Source organism: Apus apus, chromosome Z (genome assembly GCF_020740795.1).
Source record: "Apus apus isolate bApuApu2 chromosome Z, bApuApu2.pri.cur, whole genome shotgun sequence".
Taxonomy (NCBI): Eukaryota; Metazoa; Chordata; class Aves; order Apodiformes; family Apodidae; genus Apus; species Apus apus.
In genome coordinates this window covers 67,976,238-68,001,550 of record NC_067312.1, presented here as the reverse complement: position 1 = coordinate 68,001,550, position 25,313 = coordinate 67,976,238, and the positions used below count along the sequence as shown (strand labels likewise).

At 35.7% G+C, this 25,313-nt stretch overlaps 1 protein-coding gene across 2 annotated transcripts in view; it reads left to right on the top strand.

The window, feature by feature from the left end:
* The window catches only part of FBN2 (fibrillin 2), a 160,306-nt gene that overhangs the window by 108,838 nt on the left and 26,155 nt on the right, over positions 1 to 25,313 (top strand). For both annotated transcript variants that reach the window (XM_051642419.1, XM_051642418.1), the window contains exons 31-45: positions 710 to 835; positions 1,889 to 2,011; positions 4,403 to 4,525; positions 5,660 to 5,785; positions 8,305 to 8,427; positions 8,798 to 8,920; positions 13,177 to 13,338; positions 14,245 to 14,313; positions 14,920 to 15,045; positions 16,136 to 16,261; positions 16,796 to 16,948; positions 22,581 to 22,649; positions 23,182 to 23,307; positions 24,159 to 24,284; positions 24,710 to 24,835. In XM_051642419.1, the coding sequence (XP_051498379.1) occupies positions 710 to 835; positions 1,889 to 2,011; positions 4,403 to 4,525; positions 5,660 to 5,785; positions 8,305 to 8,427; positions 8,798 to 8,920; positions 13,177 to 13,338; positions 14,245 to 14,313; positions 14,920 to 15,045; positions 16,136 to 16,261; positions 16,796 to 16,948; positions 22,581 to 22,649; positions 23,182 to 23,307; positions 24,159 to 24,284; positions 24,710 to 24,835 (1,827 nt within the window). The remainder of the gene's footprint in view (positions 1 to 709; positions 836 to 1,888; positions 2,012 to 4,402; positions 4,526 to 5,659; positions 5,786 to 8,304; positions 8,428 to 8,797; positions 8,921 to 13,176; positions 13,339 to 14,244; positions 14,314 to 14,919; positions 15,046 to 16,135; positions 16,262 to 16,795; positions 16,949 to 22,580; positions 22,650 to 23,181; positions 23,308 to 24,158; positions 24,285 to 24,709; positions 24,836 to 25,313) is intronic.

The window sequence follows — 25,313 nt, the reverse complement described above, 5'->3', positions numbered from 1 at the left end:
TTAGTTTGTATAATTTCAAGGTACAAATGGAAATATTGGACAAGGTACTTGGAGAGTTCTTGGGCTACATGGCCAAACTGCAGTATGACTCAGAACACTCATGCAACTCCTCAGTTACCCACTTGAGAAGTTTCCAATTCTAGTTTGTTCTTATACCAGTTTCATTGTTCCGTAAGATTCATTGCCTGCCCTAAGTTGAATTCTTATTTAAAAAACTGGTTGAGCTTACTTTATTATTTTTATAAGTCTGCAAAATGCTATTCAGATGTATCAACACATGTATATCATTATTTAATTTTAAATAATGATCAAAATATGCAAATTGAAACCTGTAGATAATATCCATGCAGAAAAAGTAATCAGTTTACTGACAGTTCTTTGAAAGATTATGGCTGTACAATCATCAAAAATACATTTTTAAAAAATGCTTTAAAGTGATTCTTGTAATAAGTATTAGACTTCATTCTAAATTAATGAGAAAACACTGTGATATTTGAACTACACATTCATCCTTTACTTGTTTTAGGGGAATTAAAAATACAGAATGGAAAGGCTGAAATACATTATGGTCAAGATTAACAAATGCCAGATGTCGTAGGGGTGGACCATACTTCTGATATTTTCACCTGAATATTGTCACCTGAAAAGGACAAAGTACTGTTAAATGACAGTAATGTTCAGCTAATAGTGAATTTATGTACACTTACAGATGTGAATGAATGTGATTTGAATTCCAACATCTGTATGTTTGGAGAGTGTGAAAACACTAGAGGTTCCTTCATTTGTCACTGTCAGCCTGGATATTCAGTCAAGAAAGGAACCACTGGATGCACAGGTAAAGCAAATTTCCAGCATATATGTTATGGTGTGCATATATATATTTTAGTTGGACTTCAGATACAGTAAATGTGTAAGTGCACATATAGAAGTGAGCAATTGCTATTTGTAAATAATAGTAAATGTAAAAGTATTTTACAGTTGCAAGCATATATCTGGAGTTTGAAAAGGTACATTCCTTGGCCCGTATCAGTATGATATGTGAGGCCCCTTATGTAACTGTAATTTTAAAGGCAAAGCTTTTGTCAACATGGATCTGTGGTATGAAACAACTTGGGTGGGTACAGCTGCATTGGTTTGAGAAGTACTTTATCAGCACTTGTTTCTTATACATAAAGTATAAACTCATCTGTCAAATAAAGCTGCAGGAAATGACCCTGTAGTCTTAGAAAAGGACAATAGGGGAAAAAAAAATAAAAGAAAGAAAATAAGTTATTATTTAAAAGGGAAAGTATATGCCATCCTGTAACCAATGCTAACAAACTTTAAAGAATCATAGTCAGTTTAAAACTCTGCAAGTTCCTGTGATAGTTAAGTAGCACCTTTTCTTCTGCAAGCTGAGTCTCCTGTTTTTAGGAAACTTAAGTTCATCCAAAATTACTCTTCTGGGAAAGCTGACAGAATTTCTCCTACAGTTTGGTCTGTAAGAATTTTTCTATAATTACTAAAATCTTGGCTAATCGTTTTTATATCTGAAACATGCCCCTACACCCAAAGGTCACATCCCAATTTTATACATATAAAGATCAGCATATTTAATAAGTCTTGAAAATAGTTTTAATTTCAAGCTGAAAAAGAGTAGTAGGAAAGCAGACTGATTTTATCATGTTGATAAACAAAGAACAAAATGAAAATACAATTGACACTATTTTTTATTAATGTATAATAAAAAAAAAGTAACTTGCTTGAAATAACCTGCAGTCTCGAACACTTGTTTTTTTAAAGGACTGCAAACCTGCACAATGGAAATAAGCAATATGTAAAATAAAAATAATTTGTAATACTCCAGTTCTCTGGATGTAAATGCTAATAGTTTATTTTGTGGTTATAGATGTGGATGAGTGTGAAATTGGTGCTCACAACTGTGACATGCATGCCTCATGTGTCAATCTACCAGGAAGTTTTAAATGTAGTTGCAGAGAAGGATGGGTTGGAAATGGTGTTAAATGTATTGGTAAGTATGCAGAAAATAAAGCTTTTTTTTGGCTTTTTTTTTGTTTTTTTACATTTTATTTTTTATTTTAATGAAAACATGTAGTGTGACTGAGTAATCCGTTAGAAATAAAGTATTATTCTTCTGTGTTCTGCACTCTGTGCATATGAAAGATCCTTATAGTTCAGGGGTTTGGCTTTCTGCGAACAAAAACTGGTGTAACATCTTACTGAATTAACTGTGTTACAAAGTTTACACATAACTGCTAGAATGTGCAAAGTATTTTTTTAAAAAGTGTCAAAAATAAAGTAGAATTGTTGTTGTGATTTCCTGCTGGTAAGATATTATTTCTGTTACTTAGGACCTTTGTTTTTTTGTAAACATCCTGTAGTATATCTAGTCTACAGGCCCAAACATAAAGCAGTTTCGACTTTGAGGTATGGGAAACTTGATTCTACTTTTACTGGGCTGTGAGAACATCATCATGTCCCCTTGCCTGAATTTTTTTGTTTGTTGCGTAAATTATTGTAAGATTTGCATTTTTTCAGAACATTTGGGGGTCTGCAGAAGAGGCGTCTCATGTAAGAATTAGGCTTTATTGGTATAGGATGTGAAAGAAAATACTGGTACCATATTATGAGATTTTACTACCAGCCAGATTTTCTAAAGTGTTTAAGCCATATCGGAGGAAAAGAGGAAGGCTCCATGGTCTTTATTATTATCATTTAAGGATATGTTAAATTCTACTAATTAAATAAGAAATCCCATTTGAAGAGGAAAACTTTGAAAAGCTTTTCCAGCAGCATCCTCCCGATTAGAATAGCTCCTGGGTATAGAGTGTTTTTGCAGGAGACCACCCTACAGGTGAATGAGAAGGGACTGTCAGCTCCCCCATAGCACTACCTAGTTTGACTGATATGGCACACTCACCAAACAGGCCCTTGGAGGGAAAGAAAGTGTCTTCTTGTTTCTTCTTTCTTTCTTTCTTTCTTTCTTTCTTTCTTTCTTTCTTTCTTTCTTTCTTTCTTTCTTTCTTTCTTTCTTTCTTTCTTTCTTTCTTTCTTTCTTTCTTTCTTTCTTTCTTTCTTTCTTTCTTTCTTTCTTTCTTTCTTTCTTTCTTTCTTTCTTTCTTTCTTTTTCTTTCTTTCTTTCTTTCTTTCTTTCTTTCTTTCTTTCTTTCTTTCTTTCTTTCTTTCTTTCTTTCTTTCTTTCTTTCTTTCTTTCTTTCTTTCTTTCTTTTTCTTTCTTTCTTTCTTTCTTTCTTTCTTTCTTTCTTTCTTTCTTTCTTTCTTTCTTTCTTTCTTTCTTTCTTTCTTTCTTTCTTTCTTTCTTTCTTTCTTTTTCTTTCTTTCTTTCTTTCTTTCTTTCTTTCTTTCTTTCTTTCTTTCTTTCTTTCTTTCTTTCTTTCTTTCTTTCTTTCTTTCTTTCTTTTTCTTTCTTTCTTTCTTTCTTTCTTTCTTTCTTTCTTTCTTTCTTTCTTTCTTTCTTTCTTTCTTTCTTTCTTTCTTTCTTTCTTTCTTTCTTTCTTTCTTTCTTTCTTTCTTTCTTTCTTTCTTTCTTCCTTCCTTCCTTCCTTCCTTCCTTCCTTCCTTCCTTCCTTCCTTCCTTCCTTCCTTCCTTCCTTCCTTCCTTCCTTCCTTCCTTCCTTCCTTTCTTTCTTTCTTTCTTTCTTTCTTTCTTTCTTTCTTTCTTTCTTTCTTTCTTTCTTTCTTTCTTTCTTTCTTTCTTTCTTTCTTTCTTTCTTTCTTTCTTTCTTTCTTTCTTTCTTTCCTTTTCTCTTCTTTCCTGTTTCCTTTTTCCTGTTTGTTTCCTTTGTCTTGTTTCTTCCTTTTTCCTTTTTCCTTTTATTTCCTTTATTCTTCTTTTCCTCTTTCCTTTTTCCTTTTTCCTTTTTCCTTTTTTCCATTTTCCTGTTTTCTCTTTTCTTTTTTTCCTTTTTTTTTTTTTTTCTTTAGTTTCATCCAAGTTTCCAAGTTTACATCCAAGTATATTAAGAAAGCTGGCATTGACTTCCATGGGGTTATATTGTTCGCACATTGTTCTGTTACTTGGAAAAATTCTCCAAATGTGTGGCAGATTTTTCACCTGACTGTTTTTCTTTTGTTGATTGGTTTTTTAACTCATTTTTAATTCAAGTTCTTTAGCAGGACATTAACAATCAAGTAACAAGTCAGGTGAATTCCATCTGTTGCTTGGAAACATTTTACCCAATCCCATGGATTTTAGTTTAAAGGAAGAAAGATTAAAATGAAATCACTATAGATTAGCACTGTATCTTTTAACGAGAACTTTGTATATTTATGGAGACATAAATAATCTTTGCAGTTGCTCCTATTAGCTTGACAGCTAATTGTAAGCCAAGTATGCTAACTCCTCTGTTACTGCTTGCACTCTCCTGCTCCTGATGTGCAGATCTTGATGAATGCTCCAATGGGACCCACCAATGCAGCGTGAACGCGCAGTGTGTGAACACACCAGGGTCGTACAGCTGTGCCTGTGCAGAGGGCTTCACTGGGGATGGATTTACTTGCTCTGGTAAGATGTCTCTGATTGTATCTGTTGTATGGAAGCTTTGCAAATTAGATCTAACCCCAAGGTACCAGATGATAAATGTAAAAGTGTCTTTTCAGATCAAGATTCTTCCGATCTGCTGAAGAAATGCTAACAAAGGCAGCTGATTGTTCTTTTGTTTTGTGTGCCACATTGGACTCACTGGGCCCATTTGGTGTGTGAAGTGCCTGTCTGTTGCTTTCTCCTCCTCCTCTTCATGCCCATACCTTTGAATGTGCATGTGCTGCTTGCAGCAGCAGGCTCTCCAGTCAAGAACACTGGACACCAGCTCTCCGTAATGGTCTTGTAGGCCAGGTCTGTTTCTGGCAGGGAAGGCATCATCGTCTGTTTTCCTCTCACTACATTACTTGAACAGGTTTTAATCATTAATATAGGACATTTTAAAAATAAAAATGATTTTTTTAAAAAACAGATGAGGTATTAGAAATTAAATAATAAAATAAAGACAGTATATTGGAAACTTTTTTATAATCATAAGCATATGTAACAAAATTATGAGTCATTATGATTACTACAATGTTGAATGCCTTCCTTTGTCATTTTTTCTTTTATAACTTTAAAAAAGACAAATCACATTTGGGTCATACTAGAAGACTTCCCAGTAGTGTGTACATAGTAGTTGTAATGTTCCTAATCCTCAAAGACTGTTTTCTAAAATGCATATGAAAATAATATTCTAGGTATGGTTCATTTAGGAGAATTTGTCATTTGAATGAGTTTTATGTCAAAGTGACGTAGCAATACATACCAAGACTAAGTTTTGACTAAGAGACTAAGTTTTGACTTTGTAAGCAAAATATTCCACTTACTTGTCAAAGCTAGTAGTACTGAATCTGAAAACCTTGCATAATTTAAAAAAAAATAAATATCTCTTAAAGAAAAGCAGGGAGTAAGGAATCATGGCAGGGAAGAAGGAATAATTTTGGAAGTAGCATTGTGCTTCTTTTTCTGCATTCTTTCAGCTTATTTCATCCTCAGGTCTAAATGTTTCATTCTATATCAACAACACTCAACAGCACTGCTGTTTTGGATGTCAGGATAATAGTAATTGTAATGAGGGAGGCATGTAATTTCAAAGGAATTTTCTGTCTCCCACAGACATTGATGAGTGTGCAGAAAATGTTGATCTGTGTGAAAATGGACAGTGTTTGAACGTCCCTGGTGCCTACCGTTGTGAGTGCGAGATGGGATTCGCTCCGGCCTCGGACAGCAGGTCGTGCCAAGGTGAGCCACTGGCACCTGAAGTTTATTTTTTGAGCCTGGATTGGCTGTTGTAGAACAAACAACAAGAAGTGCTGGAAGGACCTCAGTGTGGAAGGAGAATATTCAGCACATGCTTCATATACAAATAATTTCTTCAAGCAAGGATTATTTTTCAGTGTGAATCATTTTGAAGGTAGCTTTCCTGTTTTTTGTGTGTTTTCCTGGCCTTGGTCCAAAAAGCACCAAATAGAGGTTTGGCTTGGTAATTTTGGTGTTTTAACTATTTATTGTCATTTGTCACTAGTGAATAGTGTGTGGAAAATCCTGTGTTCATCACTCTTTGATTTAGTGTTTACATAGGAGAGACAAACTGCATTAAATAACCTCATTTTGAAACAAATGTTTTCAGGGAAACTGGAGTAGGCAAATCATTGCTATATTTGACAAGTTTGTAACTCTCCTTAAATGCATACTTGAGATTTTTTGTCATCACCCTTTCACTTTCAATATTTTATCAGATCATCTGAAATTCAAAAGGAATTGTTATCTTTCTAGTCCAATTCAGCTTCTATTCACTGTTGTGTTCTTGTGTCTTTCGTTTAATATAAAAGGAGTGTATATTAGATAAATACTTTTTAGGTGGTGCCCCAAAGCTTTTTAATTTGTCATATTTAATGGTGGAAACCTCATAACATCTTAGAAAATTAAAATTATTTATGAGATATTAAAAACAGATTCCAAAATTCAATCAGTAACTTGGTGTGTTCAGATGTTCAGATGTACATTCCAGCTGTACAAAGAAATTGCAGATGCTTCTGAAAAACTAGCCATGCAACTGTTTCAGTCAGATCTGTTCATAGTTGCTAACTATTGTCAGTCACCTTTACTAAATTTTTCACTGCAGCTCAGTTAGTTAGTCATATTATAGTCATGCCAATGTTCTAATGAAAATCCCCATATAGATATCAGCTAGTCAATGTGTTGAAAAACAATATTATTCTAATTCTTGTGGCAGTGGGTCACAAACATTTGGCTTTTAAATTGATCTATAAAATGCTCTGAGAAATAAATTGAAGAATTTTAGGAAAATGGTTGGTATATTGGTATGTGGCTGTGATACCAATAGAGATCTGAAAGCATTCCATAGATTAAATCATGCTGTTGGGTGCTGAATACTAAAAAGAAGGATTTTGGTTTATGTGCTTAAATGTTTTTTAAAGTTGATATATTAATTTGTCCTATCATAAGGTTACTTTTTGACTTCTTTGGCTGATTTCTGCAATCATGAACCATGATCATGACCTGATTTGGAGGCCATTCCATGCCTGTACTCCAAGGCACTTAGAAACTTTCCTCTAATTTCCAGTTTAAATTTAAGCAGGACTGTTGCATATTAGGCATTTATCTTAAATTTAATTTTCCCTTAAGAATTTGTATATCTCTCCTCCTCAAAAGTCACCTGTACTTATATGCTCCTATAAACACAATATATTGCTTCTCAAGCTTTGGCTTAGGCAAGCAAGCCAGGTTTAAAATAGCTATTTAATTACCCTTAGAATTCTAATATCCCTTTTGTACACCTCAAACAATTTTAGTTCAGCACTCCTGAGCAGAGCACTGTACGCAGAATTTCAAATCAAGATTTAGCTGTGCATTGTAAAATGGTATTAATGCTTTCCACTTCCCTGCCTCTGCTAAAAATAGCTCACTGGTGAATGCTGGAGTAGCTTTAGCCTTTTGCACAGCTGCTTTGTTTTGGCAATTTAAAAGTCATTCTGCCAGATAACACATGCAGTGTTCTTTTCCCTCTGATCTTACATTCAACTCAGAAGTCCTTCATTTTTTGCATCTAAAACCATAATTTTGTGCTTTGTATTGTTAATATTTAACTCCTTTTCTAGCACTGTAGTTGACAAAGCTACCTAATTTACCTTCAGTGTCTTTCAACTTTATTTCATCTTCAGTTTATGTGAGCACACAGACAGTCCTTTACATGCAGTTACACTTATATATAGTTACTGTGTAACTAGTTTAACATAAGCTTGAGAAAATAATCTACTTTCTGTATTCCTTTTATCTGTATACTTTCTGCGAGGATATATAAGTAACTGTCAATGCCTACTGCCTCCATTTCTTCTCAGTGTATTTTTTTTTCCCCTTTGAATGATATTTTGAAAATCTTACTTGCCAAATTACTCATACCTTTGTATGGTGCTACATTTAATTCAGTTTGATGCACATTTAGAAAGGAACTAACTCGCTTTTTGACTTCACTTTCATTTTGAGTCCTGAGAAGTCAGTTTTGCTATTTTTACTTCACTCTAGTCAAGACAGGAATAAATAACATGTAGCTTAATGAAGAATGCCACATAAATACCTAGTTACAGCATTCTGTGCAGAACCAGAAGTGATTACTCAGTGTTACTTTTTAATTTATTTTTTAATTTTTTTTTTAAGTTACACATTCTTAATTTGCTTTTGGTAGTACAACAGGGTATTGTAATGACATGTAGCTTTCTGTTCTTAATGTATTCCTTCAGATATCGATGAATGCTCCTTCCAGAACATCTGTGTGTTTGGTACCTGTAATAATCTACCAGGAATGTTTCACTGTATCTGTGATGATGGCTATGAACTAGATCGAACTGGTGGAAACTGTACAGGTATCTCTTCAGTCCAGAAATGTGTCAAGACTTAGTATTTATTTTTTTTAATTGCATAAGATAAAGAGGAGTTCACAAAACATGTGTTGTATTCTGTTGCAACAATGACAGTACATTTTTCCCCAACTAAACCAGCTATGTCTAGAATTTCATGCTTTGGAGTTGGTTGCAGACTGGAACAAATAAGTATGTATGCAGCTGTACAAAGCTTATTCATAAATGTTGGATGAATTACTAGAGGTTATTTTGTTCACTTTCAACTAAAATTCACTTGCATTTGAAATCTTCCTGCCCATATGGTCTTGAATAATAAAATAGTTCTTCTTTTCTGTCTAGTAAGCAGATTTATAAATGTACCTTCCTATTTTAGATATCGATGAATGTGCTGATCCCATTAATTGTGTTAATGGTCTTTGTGTAAACACTCCTGGAAGATATGAATGTAACTGCCCTCCAGACTTCCAGCTGAATCCTACTGGAGTGGGTTGTGTAGGTAAGTAAAAGCTACCTGATGTGTTACCTTAGAAATCACAGCCAAATTTACTGTTTTGATGTGAGTGAGGCTAGCAAGACAGAAGACTTCCACATACTGCTTGTCCTGTTACATAGTTTTATAGAGATGGAGTTAGTTATTTTAATTGAGAGCTGGGGTTGTTCAGCCTGAAGAAGAGAAGGCTCCATGGGGACCTCATAGTGACCTTCCAGTACCTGAAAGGGGCCTACAGGAAGGCTGGGGAGAGGCTTTTTACAGGGGCTTTGCAGTGAGAGGATGAGGGGTAATGGTTTTAAGCTGAAAGAAGAAAGATTTAGGTTAGAGATCGGGCATAAATTCTTCAGTGTAAGGGTGGTGAGACACTGGAACAGGCTGCCCAGAGATGCTGTGGGGGCTCCATACCTGGAGGTGTTCAAGGGCAGGTTGGATGGGGCTCTGAGAAGCTTGTTCTAGTGGGAGGTGTCCCTGCCCATGCAGGGGAGTTGGAACTCAATGATCTTTAATGTCCCTTCCAACTCAAAAAGTTCTGTGATTAATGGTGTTATGATTTCTTTAAAATACAACTTTTTAAAATTTGTTGAAACATGTATTATCTGCATTTCCGTTCTCCTGACAGTCAGCAAATATTTTAAAAATTAATTTTTTAATCCCAGGTGTGTCTTGAGATTGATGTATGTTTAGCTTAAGTCTAAACTGGAATAAAACTGGTACCCATTGTGCTGGAAACAAAGTAAAAAATGTATTTCTCTGTAGTTCAAGGAATTCTGTCTGGCTTACACAGACTTCAAGTGAATTTTTATTAGTTGTCCCCCTTGCTACATGGTATAGCACTGTCTACTAGCATTCTTGGGAAGTTTTGGGGAAGGGGGAGTTGAGAAAAGGGGCTAAGCCTTCTTCCTTCCTGGGAAAGCCTTCTAACTTTTAATTTGGAAAGCAGCCTTTTTATTTTATTACATTGGGAAAACTCAGATTCTCCTGAATTGGTAGTTAGACCTCTATACATTTCCTACATGTTTACAAAAATACTATAGCATGGTGACAAATAAACATATTCCAAGCAAATAATTTCTAAAGAAATGTAGATTTCCTTCAGAATAAATTTTATTGCTCAGCTTTTCCATGTTTCTCCATTTTCCACCTATGATTATTCTCTTTTGTTTCTCTGAATGCTGGAAACAAATCTTGTTTGAGACCCTTAGATGTTCACAGTTATGACTGTTTTTTTTAAAACTTAAAGCTGAGATTTTTAATGATAAGGGGGATTTATGTAATCTATTCCCACTTAATTGTAAAACTTTGTTTCTGTCTCCTAGACACTCTTCTGACAAATCCAGGCTAGACACTTTGCTTCTGCAGCTGCAGTCTGACTTAACCTTTTAGCTTTGCCTGACCTAAAGGTTCAGTTGAAGCAATTAAATCCTGCCTTTTTTGTTCCTCTTCTGCAACATACAACTACTAAGATCCTCATTCTTTCCTACAGCCAGATACTGTGTATGATCAGCCCTGCCAAACGCTGAATTATGACCAAATAATTTAAATGATCTCTGAAGAAGCTTACAGGAATTAATTATCCTACTGCTAGCTGACTTGCGTTTCACTTAAAAATGAGAGTTTGAGTTGGTGCTCTACTTTGGGACCAGTTGTCCCAATGACATTTTTGCAGAGTGCTGATGGTGCAGAAGAGACTCCCGAGACTTACCCTTGAGCAAACATGGCATTTTTGGTTGGGTTTTGGTTTTATACAAGTTTGCTTTCAGATAGTGGCAGATCCAAAATCCACTCACCTGTCTGTGGGAGGAGCTGCAGGCCTCAAGTGTACACTTTCCATCTCCACTGCCTGACTCTATGACAAGTGCAAAAAATACTCAGTGAACATTCAGCTTCTGTTTTTACAGACAAGAAAAGCCACTCTTCTCATGAAATGTGGTCAGAGTGAGAGAGAAGTAAAGCCCTAATCCATGAATGAGCAGTGCCTGTTTTTTTAGAAACCCTGGAAGAGATGAGCACCATGTGCAACTAAAAATATATTCTGCTCTTTCATATTATTATACACATTGTTTTGATATTTTTAAATTTTCTTTCATCAGCCTTTCTCATTTGTGGTATTTCCAGAGGGTAAATTATTTTCAATAGGAAATGGAAATGAAGTGAGATGCCATTGCAATGCAGCTGTACTAGTTCTAGATTTGGTATGCTTTGGGTATGTCTACTTTACTGACTTACACAGTTCAAAAAGGGAGGAGCTGAAGTTCAATTTGCTTGTGATCCTTTACAGTCTCAGGACTGCAATTCTAAATTAAACCTTCACTTGTGTTTGTGGTATGTATGTCACTGGCATAGGGTAAAACGTTATCCAGCTTCACTTTAACCTTTGAAAATACAACCCACAGAGGCTGGTAGACATCACCAAGACAAAGAAAAGTTTTTTGCTTCTGGAATGCACAGGTTATGCTGAAAAATGTTTCAGAAACTTTTTGTCAAAGGACAGCATCCTCTGGTTCTCTTCAATAGCGCTGTCTCTTGCTTGCTTGAGCAAAAAAGGCATAGGAATTGAAATTCCCATTCCTTTCAGAAGAAACAGCAGTATTATCATTGGCCAAGAGAACTATGATGCTGTGTCAGGACAGTTCATATGAGGAGTAAACCAAAACCTAAAACTCTTGATGGACTTGTATCAATACTCTGCTAGAGAATTCCAAGTTCTGCCTTCATTCAAAGGTCTGTCATCACCTGTTGTTCTTAATGGGCTTGAGATCTTGGGCTGAAGCCATCTTCCAAAATGGTCATTGGTTTTCACTTTTTCCAGGAAAATTAAGCCAAATCTCTTCTTAATTTATTTTAGAAAGGCAGGTATCTCTTGCTGTCATGAATGGAGAGAACCATGCAGTTCTTGTTAGAACAGGAGAAGATAGGTATTCTCTGAATCACCACATTTTGGGTTGTTTCAGTTTAAGTCCACAATAAAAACAACAGGATGTGCCCTTTTAAAAGAGACAATTAATTTTACTCTCTTCTGACATTGAGAAAGAGGAAAAAGAAAAAAAAAGAGAAAGAGAAAAAAACGAAACCGACCAACTTCCACTCTAATATATGCTGATCAGTGATCTCTGATAAATCTTGCCTGTAGAAAGAGGAAGATAGCCTGCTTGAGATTTCTTCTCTTTCCCTCAGGCTCAGAGGTACAGGATACATGTGCCTCTGCCACTCATTTCTGTACTGCCTATTTTAGCTTTACAGCAGTTTGCACTTATGATGAGATACTTAAATTTGTGTTAGAATGTGTGGGGCCCAGGAACAACCTCCTTTTTCACAATCTCTGCAACAGAATGCTCTTAAAACTGTGCAGAAAAATGCACCCAAATTTGTCCATTAATGCTTAGATTTTAATAAATCCTTTGGAATGCCTGAAGTTTTTATCTTGATTGATATTAAGACCCTTAAAGGAATGTTGAGTCTGAAAAATCAGTGTGAAGTTGTGTTTTTATGTTATACATATCTAACTAACTTGGTGATCTTGGGAACAAGTAGTTCTTAAAAATTCAGAAAGTTGCCTTCTCCTTTTTTTCATAGATAAAAAACAAACTAACCTCAGCATAATTAAAAAACCCGTATCATATCAAGACATTGTGTTAAATTATAGAAATTTTCAAAGTGTGAACTGCCCACATTTATCATACTGTGTTCGTTTTATTCCATGTAAATTGCAAAAGCTGTAGCATTTGGCACTTCTGCAAGGAGTAAATTAAAAGTGTAATTTTTTTTGTAAAATATGTATTGACAAAAGAATTTAAAAATTAATTTATGAATTTCTAAGTTATTCCATTAACAGAAATAGTAAAAGTACAGAAAGATACTGTGGTCTTTATACAATGTATTAAAATTAAAAAAAAAGTGAGTGTGATTCTCTTCATCTTTAAAGGCAACTTTGGACAGCAAGTTAATTCTTAGAAATGGTCATTAGGATTATAGTACTACTCTTGAGGAAATTAATATTCACCTTATTTGATGGTAATAAGAAATATTATAATAATTTACTATCTTCTCATTCCTTATATTTATGACTCACTGCTAGTTACCTTTCATTTATAAAAAACAAGGAGACAATGTACATGAGTGTTTTGAGCCTGCCTGTTACTTCAAAAGCACAAAGTTATCTGAATTCCTTCTTCTAGATTTGAAATGTTAAGACAAATGCCCTGCTGTTCCTTTGTCCGGATCACTGTGTGCAGCTGTAGTCATATGTACTTTGTATGCAGATAACCGTGTTGGCAATTGCTACCTGAAGTATGGACCACGAGGGGATGGGAGCCTATCCTGCAACACTGAAATTGGGGTTGGCGTCAGTCGTTCCTCGTGCTGCTGCTCTCTGGGAAAGGCTTGGGGAAACCCCTGTGAGACGTGTCCCCCTGTCAACAGCAGTAAGGAAATGTTCTCTTGTTCTCCCTCAATGCTCTTATCGTAGCAGATGTTAACAAAGGATGGAAAAGTACTTGAAATCTTTTACAGTATTACTATGCATTTATCATTTAAGAAACTGTTTTTGTTCATGATGCAATGTTCTCACAGAGTAATTACTGACAGAGGGATGACACAGAGTTACAGACCTGTGTATCAGAAGACCTGATCTTTAGCCTTCCTAGGCTGACTCGGTGCCTAGTCTCACAGTAATAAATCAGCAATAACCTCAGAAGGTACTTCCCACTGGACCAGGCCTGTGTACTTTGTGTGGTTTGGGGCACTTAATTATTTTGCTTTTACTTTTCTCCCACTAAGAAAAAAAACTAAGGTAGTTGCACTTATGTTATGTGTCCTAAGAATGGAAAGGATTGCACACATCTGCTAGGAGTTTTTACTGAGCAATTCCAGGTCGGTAGGGAAATAAAGAAATTTACAACACTTAGAACTGAAATTATGCTTAGAATTTGGAGACCTGCAGTAGTTCTCAGAGGATAGTGTCGATAAGTGTTGGGTAACTATTTCCAAGTCACTCTTGGGTACTTTTCAAAACTGTTGCCTGATACTTAAAAATTTTGGTAGAACTTTAAAGTTCTTTGAATAAGTAATCCAACAGAAATAACAAGTATCATGCATTCCTTAAGAGTGTCTGAAGTTATGGCAATGTTTTAAGCAGAACTCTTAATCTGACCTTGATTTTGTACCAACCTAATGCACTAGCTTTATTTTCTGTGATTAGGCCAAGAAGAATAGAAAACCAATAAGTTTAGGGAAGTAGATTCATTAAGAACATAAATTAAATTTTATGTTTCTGCTGTTTACATTTTATTCTTCATACGACTGACATGCTCTCTCTTGTTACACTTCAGCGGAATATAATACTCTCTGTCCAGGGGGAGAAGGATTCAGACCAAATCCCATCACTATTATTTTAGAGGGTGAGTTTTTAATGAATGACTGGTAATGAAAAAAATGTCATCTTTGGAGAGATGTATGCAGAAATCATTAAATTTAGTAAAAGCAAAACTTTCTGCTAGTATGAATTGGACAACAACATGATGAAAAGGTGTATTATAAAAGAATATTGAAGAAGTCCAGCAACCTTTCAGTAGGAAAATGACCTGATGCATACCTTTTGTGTGCCTCCTTGCTTGAATTGTCCTTTGAAATTGGCCCCTGAAGGATAAGTAATTTATGAAAATTATAGCTTATCAGTAGAAGGAATAAGTCTCAGGAAATATTCATGGAACAAAGAAACTTTTTCCTACAAGTGTGCAGGAATAAGGAATTAGATGACAAATTCCTGTCAAGAGTAATGGAAGTTGAACTCCATAGGCTTATCAAGCTGAAACATGCTCCTGAAGAGCTACTTAAATGGAAGAGAGCAACCATCTCATTAGTGTTTGCAAAAAGTATAATTTAGAAATCCATGTGACAGTTAAAAGCTTCTAGTTGGTAAATTTCAGGGGAGTAAGTACTTAAAGCCTCTTGTTTCTTTTCATTCTGAAATGAAGATATGGTTGGGGTTTTTTCTCTTTTTTCAGATATTGATGAATGTCAGGAACTGCCAGGCCTCTGCCAAGGTGGAAATTGCATCAATACTTTTGGCAGCTTCCAGTGTGAATGTCCAAAAGGCTACTACCTCAGTGAAGAGACAAGAATCTGTGAAGGTTGAGTCCATTTAAACCTCCTTCAGTACCACAGTGCAGTTATTATGAAGAACACTGTCATTGTTAGACTTAGATCCTTAAGTGGATATAGTACCCACAGTCTTACCAAAAATCTTCACTAAAATAATTATCTTTTGCATAAATTATATGATTAATATAAAACTTGAAATGCAACACTTGAAGTATGCTAATGTTTATTTCTATATGATAGATGTCAGCTCTGTGTATTCAGTAAACTACAGCAATTATTCTCGATTTCTGGCTTCTCACTTCAACACCTTGTATGTCCTGCTAGTTTCACTAGGCTCCCTGTATTGTAAGTGAGAAAAGATATCCTCTTCACAGTATTTCAGAGTAGCACTTAATTAAATTTTCACAATGTGAAGTGAAGTGGATATTGGCCTTCCTTTTGTGTTTGAGATTTGTCATGTTAGAACCAAAAATTGTCAATAGACCCAAAAATGTAAAGAATCTTTCATGTTTTCTCTTAGTTTGAACTGTTCTAAGTCAGCTTTCCCTTCTTCATTCACTTTGTGAGAAAAGCCAGATTGTCTCCTTTCAAAACAGGGCCTGTGAAGAAAACTGACCAGACTGAGTAACAGGTTTACACCCCAAATACTTCTAAGGAGAGGATCAAAGATTAGAGCAGTGAGACTGTGTGGTTAATCAGCTTGCCAATTTCTAAAAAGAGTACTTAAAAGGTCATTTCTCAGTAGAGTAGTGAGCACATTACACACATTACCTGAGAAGTGACAGTAACATTTCTGTGAGAAGAGGGTGTGAATTTCCCTTGCAGAGCTGATGGGGCACAGGGTGCTCCAGTTTCAACAGTTATTCAACAACTTTGAATTTATTGAGAGTGTTCTCCTATACTTTAGTGGCTGGATTTCACAGAGGTCAACAATACTGTTTTTCAGCAACTGGTAGAATAGCTACTTAACCAAAATCTGAGCAGTACTTTCCAAGGTAGCCTTTAAATGGAACATTTTTGTTATCTTAGCGTGGTATCTTATGGTCATATTTCTCAGAAATTGCTTGGACTTGGTCCTGTTTTCCCTTTTTAATTGTAATGTTTTCGCTTGATCTCTAGATATTGACGAGTGTGTTGCACATCCTGGTGTCTGTGGTCCTGGCACCTGCTACAACACCTTGGGGAACTACACCTGCATTTGCCCACCTGAATATATGCAGGTGAACAGAGGACATAACTGCATGGGTATGCAAAATGTCATCTTTACTAGGACTGTCTGAACATCAGACTATATTGGGGCCAGACTCTCTGCTTAAAGTTTCCTTTTAATTTAGGCCAGTTCTAAAGCCTTTTATTGTTTTTTCCCTTAAGCTCCCAGATAGTTATGTTATATAGCCAGGAAAGGGATCCCAGTGACTAATGTGCAGTGTTCAAGTGCTCTTACTCCTTAACTGAACTCAGAAATCTTTTTTTCATTAGTGAATTCCACAAATGGATCTGATGAGCATCTACAGTGTGTTTCTGATTTCTTGGGAATTTTCTTTTTTCTTTTTTGTGTCTTTGAATGATAACTGAAAATATGTGAAAATTCAGGACAGTTTAAAATTAAGACTGTAGATTACTTCAGTCCTTAAATTATTTATAAGTACATCCATGCATATGCATGGGTTGTATTCAGAAGCCAAAGTTAATGAACCACTGTCTAGGTTGGTAGGGAATTGATATTTACTTAAGTTAGTTTGTTGGTTACTTCATAAGTGATTCTCTTATCCCATCTAGACATGAGGAAAAGTTTTTGCTACAGAAGCTATAATGGAACCTCCTGTGAGAATGAACTGCCCTTCAATGTGACCAAAAAGATGTGTTGCTGCACATACAATGTTGGGAAAGCTTGGAACAAACCTTGTGAACCATGTCCAACTCCAGGAACAGGTAAAGCCTTCTATAATATTCCTATTTTATTATTTTCTTTGCTCATCTGCTCCTTTGACCTATTCGCTAAAGGTAACGCTTCAACCCAAAAAAACCTTTGCCATACTCCCCAAGCAGAGTGATAATACCCTGCCACCCTGTCACTGGCTGGAGTAAGTACAGATGAACCTTCCATATTTTTAAGTGGAAAAGTATCACTTTATATTGTGTGGAAAGATGTTGAAGACACCAATCATTCCCTTTAAATGAGAAAAAATAATCAGGAGAAACATGCATATTTTCCCCTGAAAGCAAGGGCAAGGTATCCAGCTACTGTCAGGTGTCACTGAAATTAAATAAAAAGGCCTGGAAAGCATAGACTGAGCTTCCCATCAGCAGCACGAGTATGTAAATTCTGTAGCTAAAAGGATTTTTGTAACACAGGTATCTGTAGATAGATCTAATTATTTACAACTTTTTTTAGGTGACTCTATTAAATGACTATGCTGTGGCTGTTTCATTCTTTCTTTCTTTCTAACAAATATCAAAGCTTTCAGAAGTCTTTTATGGACATAGAATCACTTTAATTTTTCAAAATCTATGTTTGTGAAGGATAGATCCATCAGGGTAGCTCAGCAGGCATAAGCAAGTTTTGTGGATACACGATTACAGAGTTTGTCTCTAAAGATGTCACTGAGATTTCTGGAAAAGCAGTCACTGGGCAAAATACTGGGGTTGAAGATACTGGCTGATGAGAGATGCCTGCTGCCTAGTCTGTCTTCTAGGATACTTAATTTAGGATAGTATAATTCAGTTACTGCATAGTTGGGGATACATTTATTCTAGTAGTCCTGATGTGTCAGCGCAGAAAGACAGGGTTTCATTACTATGTATATTGCCTTTCTAGATTTTTCATGTGTGTCTCACATCTGAACATGATTCTCTTGGTTGCTTCTACATTTTCAGTGATGAACATGCAAAAGCTTAATAAGCAGGGCATTGAAAAGGGAAGTAAAAATTCCTTTCTGTAAAGATAGGCAAAAATAATATGGTACATTTCTTTTTCACTTAGTCTTCCTGGAGCACCTTACTTGAACAAGATACCCTTGAAAGTTTAACTCAGAAAAATCATTAGTGGGAGAATTACCAAATTGGAAACCTCACAGTAGCACCAGAACTTCATTAAAAGATTCTTACATTTGTAAAAACTGCAAAAGTGCCTAGCTAAAACAAAAAAAAAAACCTCAATTGCCTGTTCAGTACAAATACATTTTATTGTTTAATTAACTTTGCCCCAAGTTACTGCCACTAAACCTATACCTGTGGTGCTGCATCATTTGTGATGTCAGTGTAAGGCAAGTATTCAAAGAATTATAGAAATGTTTATGTTGGAAGGAACCTTAAAGATCATCCAGATCCAACCCACTGGCACTGGCCGAGACACCCCCCCACTAGACCAGGTTACACAAAGTCCTGTCCAAGCTGGCCTTGAACATTTCCAGGGAACCCTGAAGATAAAATTAATATATGACTGTGCCATATGAATAATTAAATGTTATTACAAAGAAACACTAAACAAGTGTCCAAACTCTCTTCAGGGAGGGGGAAGCCATGACTTCCGTGGGCAACCTGTTCCACTGTCTCACCACCCTCAAAGTGAAGAATTTCCTCCTAATTGTCTAACCTAAATCTCCCCTCTTCCAGATTTAATCCGTTACCCTTTGTGCTATTGCTACCTGCCCTTGTAAAAAGCCCTTCCCTAGCTTTCCTAGCCCCTTCAGGTACTGGAAGGCCACTATAAGGTCTCCCCAGAAACCTCCTTTCTCCAAGCTGCACAACCCCAAATCTCTCCAGTCCTCACAGGAGAGGTGCTCCAGCCCTCTGATCATCTTTGTGGCCTTCCTCTGAACTTGCTCCAGGAGCTCCATGTCCTTCTTGTGTTGGGCCCCCCAGAACTGGACACAGTACTCCAGTTGGAGTCTCACCAAAGCAGAGTAGAGGGGCAGAATCACCTCCCTTGACCTGCTGGCCAGGCTTCTTTTGATGCAGCCTAGGACACCGTTGGCTTTCTGGGCTGCAAGCACATATTGCTGACCAATTTTGAGCTTTTTGTCCACCATCACCCCCATGTCTTTCTCCTCAGGGCTGTTACTGATCCATTCTACTCCCAACCAGTATTTGTGCCTGGGATTGCCCGACCCATGTACAGGACCTTGCACTTGGCTTTGTTGAATTTCATGAGGTGGGAGTGGGCCCACCTCTCAAGTCTGTGGAGGACCTTCTGGATGGCATCCCTTCCCTCCAGTGTGTCAACCTCACCACACAGTTTTCAATCCAAGTGGTTTATCCTGATGACAAAAGGGAAACAGTAGATATTTTAGAAAAGGCTTCCCACACAAGCAGTAAGGAGGAAGAAAATGGCACTGAAAAGAAAAAAGCCTTTTCCTTTTCTTTCTTAAGTAGGAGGAGAGAAAATGAAGGCATGTTCCTAACAGTCAGGAATGAGAGATGGAAATAAGCTTGAGAGAGGAAATACATTTGCTATCACAGAGAGCTCATAAAATTATTTCCCATAGTCATTTATTTCAGTGCCATAAAATAGTCATCATGATGACAACATGATGAGAAAAATACAGCAAAGTACTGTCAGAGATTCCTGCATCTAATATTCTTGCATGGAAGAAAGAATTCTTTTAAATTGATAAGACTGATGTTCTCAAGAACTTCTGCAGCTTTGTTAAGACAAGTCTACTTAGTCTGCAGTTAGTTATGGGGTTAAAATATTTCCTGAAATACTTCAGTATTGCCTTGTTAGCTCTTCTAAATGCCTTACTGTATTTGGAGACATAGTTGAACCTTTTTCACCATAAAAAGATATTGTGTGGTGGATCAAAAACGAATTCCAAGTGTAAATGGTTGAATAGCTGCACTTATGTGGTATAATCAGTTGCTCTGAAATCTGGGTGGGGGCTACACATCACAGAGAGGGGTCATGAAACACTGACCTTAACCAGTTTGTTAGACTGAGCCCAGTAGCTCATTAAGAGCATTATTCTGCTCTGATGAGAATTATATTGTTCCTCCACATGAACTTCACATGCCAGTGCATTTGCATTTTTTTCACTTTGTGAACAGAGCTCTTTCTTCTTTTTCATATATTTATATTTAACAATCAATCTCTGGTTACTTTAGCTAGTAAAAACTGTATTGCTTAGTTTTACACATTATACAGATCATAACCATTACTGTACAGACTTTAATCAGAACTAATAATTCTTGTTTATTTGGTTTTTTCACCCAAAGAAGTGTAAGAAGCTGCTTCACTAAGAGATAACCAGGTATTTACAGAACTCTTTCATGGTTTGGTCATTTAAGGAGTGCTTGACTCCAGAGACTTTTTTCTCTGTTACATAATAGATCTTTTTGTCCTAAAAACCAATATAGTGATAAGTATATGGGTTTTGAGTATTTTTTAAGTCATTAATGCAAATTCAAGCTTTTAGAAAGTAAATCTCTGGCTTGTTTTTCTGTGTATTATTTGGCACTGTGTATAATGCACTATCTTGCAGTCCTTATCTAATGACATGCTCTTTTTCTACACACTACTGAAAAAAAAATATGAAAAAAATCTATTAATGTATTCCACAGAACATGTAGGTAGGATAATACAGAATGAAAGAGGGCCTACAACCCTCAGAGCCTCTTCATCCTCCCAGACCTGATGTGTTGGACACTATCACCAGGCATAGGCTGTCATCACCTATGGAGATAAGCTAGTGAACATAGGGCCCTCTTTTTATCTAGTGTGTGTGTTTCACAGATTAGACATGTATTAATATAAAAGAGGAGAAAACTGCATATGGTAAAACACTGTGGTGACAACCTCTATGGCCTCGTATCCTGTATTGCACGAAAAATCTCAGTAGCCATTAAGCAGTCATTAAACAATAGGACAGAAGAAAGAAGGAAGTGCTGGAGTTCAGGTATCCTATTTGGCTTACACAGGAAAAAAAAAGAATGTTTGAATGCATAAAAATGTTTTGCCACCTCTTATTCTGAGCAATGATCAACTACATTTGCTGAAATTTTAATAAATAAAAATGTCTTGTTAAAAGAGACAAGAAGTATTCAAGTTATAACCCCGGTGATTAAACTTTGCAAAATCCTAAACTCTTGAAAAGCTGCTGTTAAAATGTAGGTGAAAAAGAAATTCAAACTGCAGCCAGTAGAGAAACTGTCACCACTTTAGATTAAAGATCATTACTCATAGGTAAACAGAAGGGTCTCCTATTTCTTTTTCTGGTGCTGGAAGTCATGTCTGATAATTTGTCTGCATTTCAGGTTTAGAGGTGAATTAAAGGTAGACTGCACACACTTTATCTCATTGAATAGATAGTAGGCTTCCTGTAGGTCCTCAGCAGGATAAACAATGGACTAAGCACTTACGGAAATCTCCAGATATTACACTTCCAGAACCTCTTTGAATTTTATGTCAGTGGTACATTTCTGTAAATTTTATCCACATTCTTTAGAAGGTTGTTTTACCTTCTCTTAATGCCATGAATGTACAATTGTCTGCCACATATTCTGGAATTTTTCCTTAACAACAGTTTGGAAACTTAATATTGAAAGATACTTCTTATTTTTCTGGGGTATTTGAATGCTAATATGATCTAAAAAGATGCTGACTAGCCTTTGCAAACACACACTTAAGGCAAACTGTTAAAACTGGTCGTGTGTTTACCAGGGAATTATTTTTCTCCCCTCAAACAAATGAGTTTGCAGTATGAAGTTCTACTGGGAGTATTTTACAAATTTGACATAATTGGAGGCCTATCATTTTTTCATATTTCTACCCAGATCAAAAATCTATCAATGTACTGCAAATATGTTTGTTCGTTGTTTCTTTTTTTTCTGCAAAGCGCTGTTTTACCAGTAAAATTTCATGCCAGGATCAAAAGAAATACTATTTTTAAAAGAATAATTATTTCCTTCATCCTGCAATACTTAATAGATTCCATGCAAGAAAATTCTCTCTAAATGTTGCAAAACCACTCAACTTCAAACACCTTGCCTGGAAAACCATGGATTAATTGATTTCATACTTATACTGTGCTTTTCCCATCCTCAAGATGCCCTGGAAAAGAGGATATAAAATGAGCATGCTAAAACAATGCTCTTTTTTTGAGCATCACTTTTCAAAGCAGAGTGTCCATTCTCCTTTACAGTTTAGTAGAACTAAACTGCAGTAGTGTCTGCAGAAGAGAACAGAGATAGTATCATCAAAGATTTCTCTTAACTGAGACTGTTGCTGGAGGTTCTCTCCACATTTATCTGGAAAGCAGGAATTAACTTTAAAAAGTAAAGTAAAAAGTGGATTTAAAACAAAAACTGAACTGCTGCTTTCTCAAACCAGATATTTACTCATGTGCAAAAGTCTGCAAAGAATTAAGAAAAGATAAATATTAATTGGTGTTTTGATTTGTATTCTGTATTGGCAATCTCAATTTTCAATACAATCTGTACAGGACACAGTGCCTCTTCTGAGTAGGTTTGGCTTGTATCAGGTTTTGAAAAGCTAAGAAGACTTCAGTTAATCCTTGGGAGATTCATAAATACTCACTAAAAATGCATGTTCTCTGTTTTGCTATAGGTGAATTTAAGAACATATGTGGGAATATTCCTGGCTTCACTTTTGACATTCATACTGGAAAAGCTGTTGGTAAGTTTCTGTAAACTTACTTTAACCAGAACTTGTTTTTTATAAGGTTGTTGCAGCTGCAATATGAAATTAGCATCTCCTATAATTAAATGCTAATTTAATTGTGGAGTTACAATGGCAACATAAATTTTGAGACCAATTTTTGTGTAAAATATTTTGTTGGGGTGTTTTTCATTATTTCTACATTTTGTTATGATATTTTGTTTCCTCTGCATTCTATTTCATAGTTTTGAGTTTTAATTGGTAAGTTAAAGAGCTTTGGCTTCAAAAATGTTGTGAGATTTACCTGCACATTTCTAACAGCTCTGCATCTTGTCTGATATGTAGTATTACTCTGTTTTGATCACTTCCTCAACCTCACATAGCTTATTTTCTCTCATAATGGGTGTATGTTTAGATTTACTTCCTATATAAAGTTTCTGTTGATTAAGAGGAACTTCTCAAATCAGTTTTAAGCACTGTGAAATTGAGAATCCAAGCAGTATGTAAAGGCATGAAGTATTTTACTTTGACTAACTTGTCTCACTTGCAGATATTGATGAATGTAAGGAAATCCCAGGAATCTGTGCCAATGGTGTTTGCATCAATCAGATTGGCAGCTTCCGATGTGAATGTCCCACTGGATTCAGCTACAATGACCTGCTCCTGGTCTGTGAAGGTGATTTGAAATTACGTTGTTTTCTACCTAACCCCCCATAAGCATGCTTATCTTAAAGGGAAAGGAAACATTTAATTCACATGTTTTTTAAAAGTCCAAGAGATGAACTCTGATCTTTTTTTGTAGGGCTCACATCTATAATTCAGTTTATGATGTGTTTGTCTTTAATACAAATGCATGTGCACGTTGTAAAGTTTGTAATAGTTTTGTGGCAAGCAATTTATTAACTCCTAAATAGGAAGTAAATTATTTAGTTTTATTTTAGGGAGTAAATTTTAATTTAATTTTAATTATTATTCTTAAAAGTTCTTGAATAAAAATTTCCTTTATTTTTTCCATCTTGTGGACAGTCTTCTACGGTTTTATAGGTAGAGAGATTCATAGAAGGTAATAGTGAAATTTTGGATGTCCTAAAGTCAATGGAAGTTTTGCCATTGTTATTCAAGGGTCTCGTGCTGACACGTGCACGTTATAAAGCTAATAAACTTTGCCTCTTACTATTTCAATTCAAAGGCAAACAGGAACATGTTTAATACAAAACCTAATTTCTATAGGCAGACTTTAAAAATTGCCAAGCCAATTCAGTGTGTAGGAAGTTGGATTCATTGGCTCCTCTTTCATCTAAAAAGTGTTTTATGGGTGATATTGTATCGATTCTGCTTTTCATTTGCATTTACGGCACAGGAGGCTGAAGGTCAGAATATCCATGCTTTCTTGAGGACAAAAGATTTGTCTTGCAAAAGTTGGACAATGTAGTTTAAATTGTAGGCAATATTATCTATCTCATGGCTTCTGACATATCTGATCAGATGTCTCTGATGTTTCTGATGCCATGACTCTTGGTATTTCAGATATTGATGAGTGCAGCAATGGAGACACACTCTGTCAGAGAAATGCAGACTGTATCAACAGTCCTGGTAGTTACCGCTGTGAATGTGCTGCTGGTTTTAAACTTTCACCCAATGGTGCCTGTGTTGGTAAGAAATCAGTTGACTTTCCTCATCTGTTTCAATCTGTACTTTATCAGTGGTATATATGTGATTCTCTTGAAGGGTAAAAGGATCATTGCTTTCTGTTAACCTCGAGTAGTCTGCTGGTTTATGTAACAGCTTTTACTTTATAGCTGTTTCCCCGTAGAAGGGAAGAAAAGACAATAAAATATTTAAAGAAATTTATTGATATATCAAGCAAACCCCACAGTATTTTTGCCCTCCAGATGTACAGGCAAGAAGATCCTATAAGATTAATTTTTCTTATGATTCAGGTTTAGTTATGGATAATTTTGAGTCTGTTGGGTTTTTTTAATAATAATAATAACAGATTGTAAAAACATGTTTGTGTAAGAAGAGTTAATAATAGAAGTCAATGATATGTACCATCTGGTTTATATTTTTTGTTATAGATCGCAATGAATGTCTGGAAATTCCTAATGTTTGCAGTCATGGTTTATGTGTGGACATGCAAGGAAGTTACCAGTGTATATGTCACAATGGTTTTAAGGCATCCCAAGACCAAACAATGTGCATGGGTATGGAAAGAAAATGCTTTTGTCTGTGGTTTGTTTGTTTGTTTGTTCTTTTTTAAAGGGGGACAAGATGAGTCTAAATTTTTGAGGAGATTATAGTGGCATTACAAAAACGACTCATTGTGAGTAAAGTATGTGAAATTATCCTTGGAGTGGTTATAATAGTTTGAGGAAGACAATCACAGTATTCTCCAAGATAGCTCCATGTTACTGAAGAATATATTAACCTCATTTTCACAATAATGCATCATAGTGGCCTATTTGACAGAGAAGTTTCTAGGAGATAAAACAGCATGAGAAGAGTTAGGAGATGAAGAAGGACATATTTTTCAGTTCTTTAGAAATTTATCAAATTTCAGGTTTCATTAAAAAAACAAAATCCCACATTAAATGTAACTTAGGTCTATACTAATTTTGTATTAAAATTATTAAGTGATAGAGATTATATAAGAACTAAGATTTCAAAATGAGAGTGTTTTCC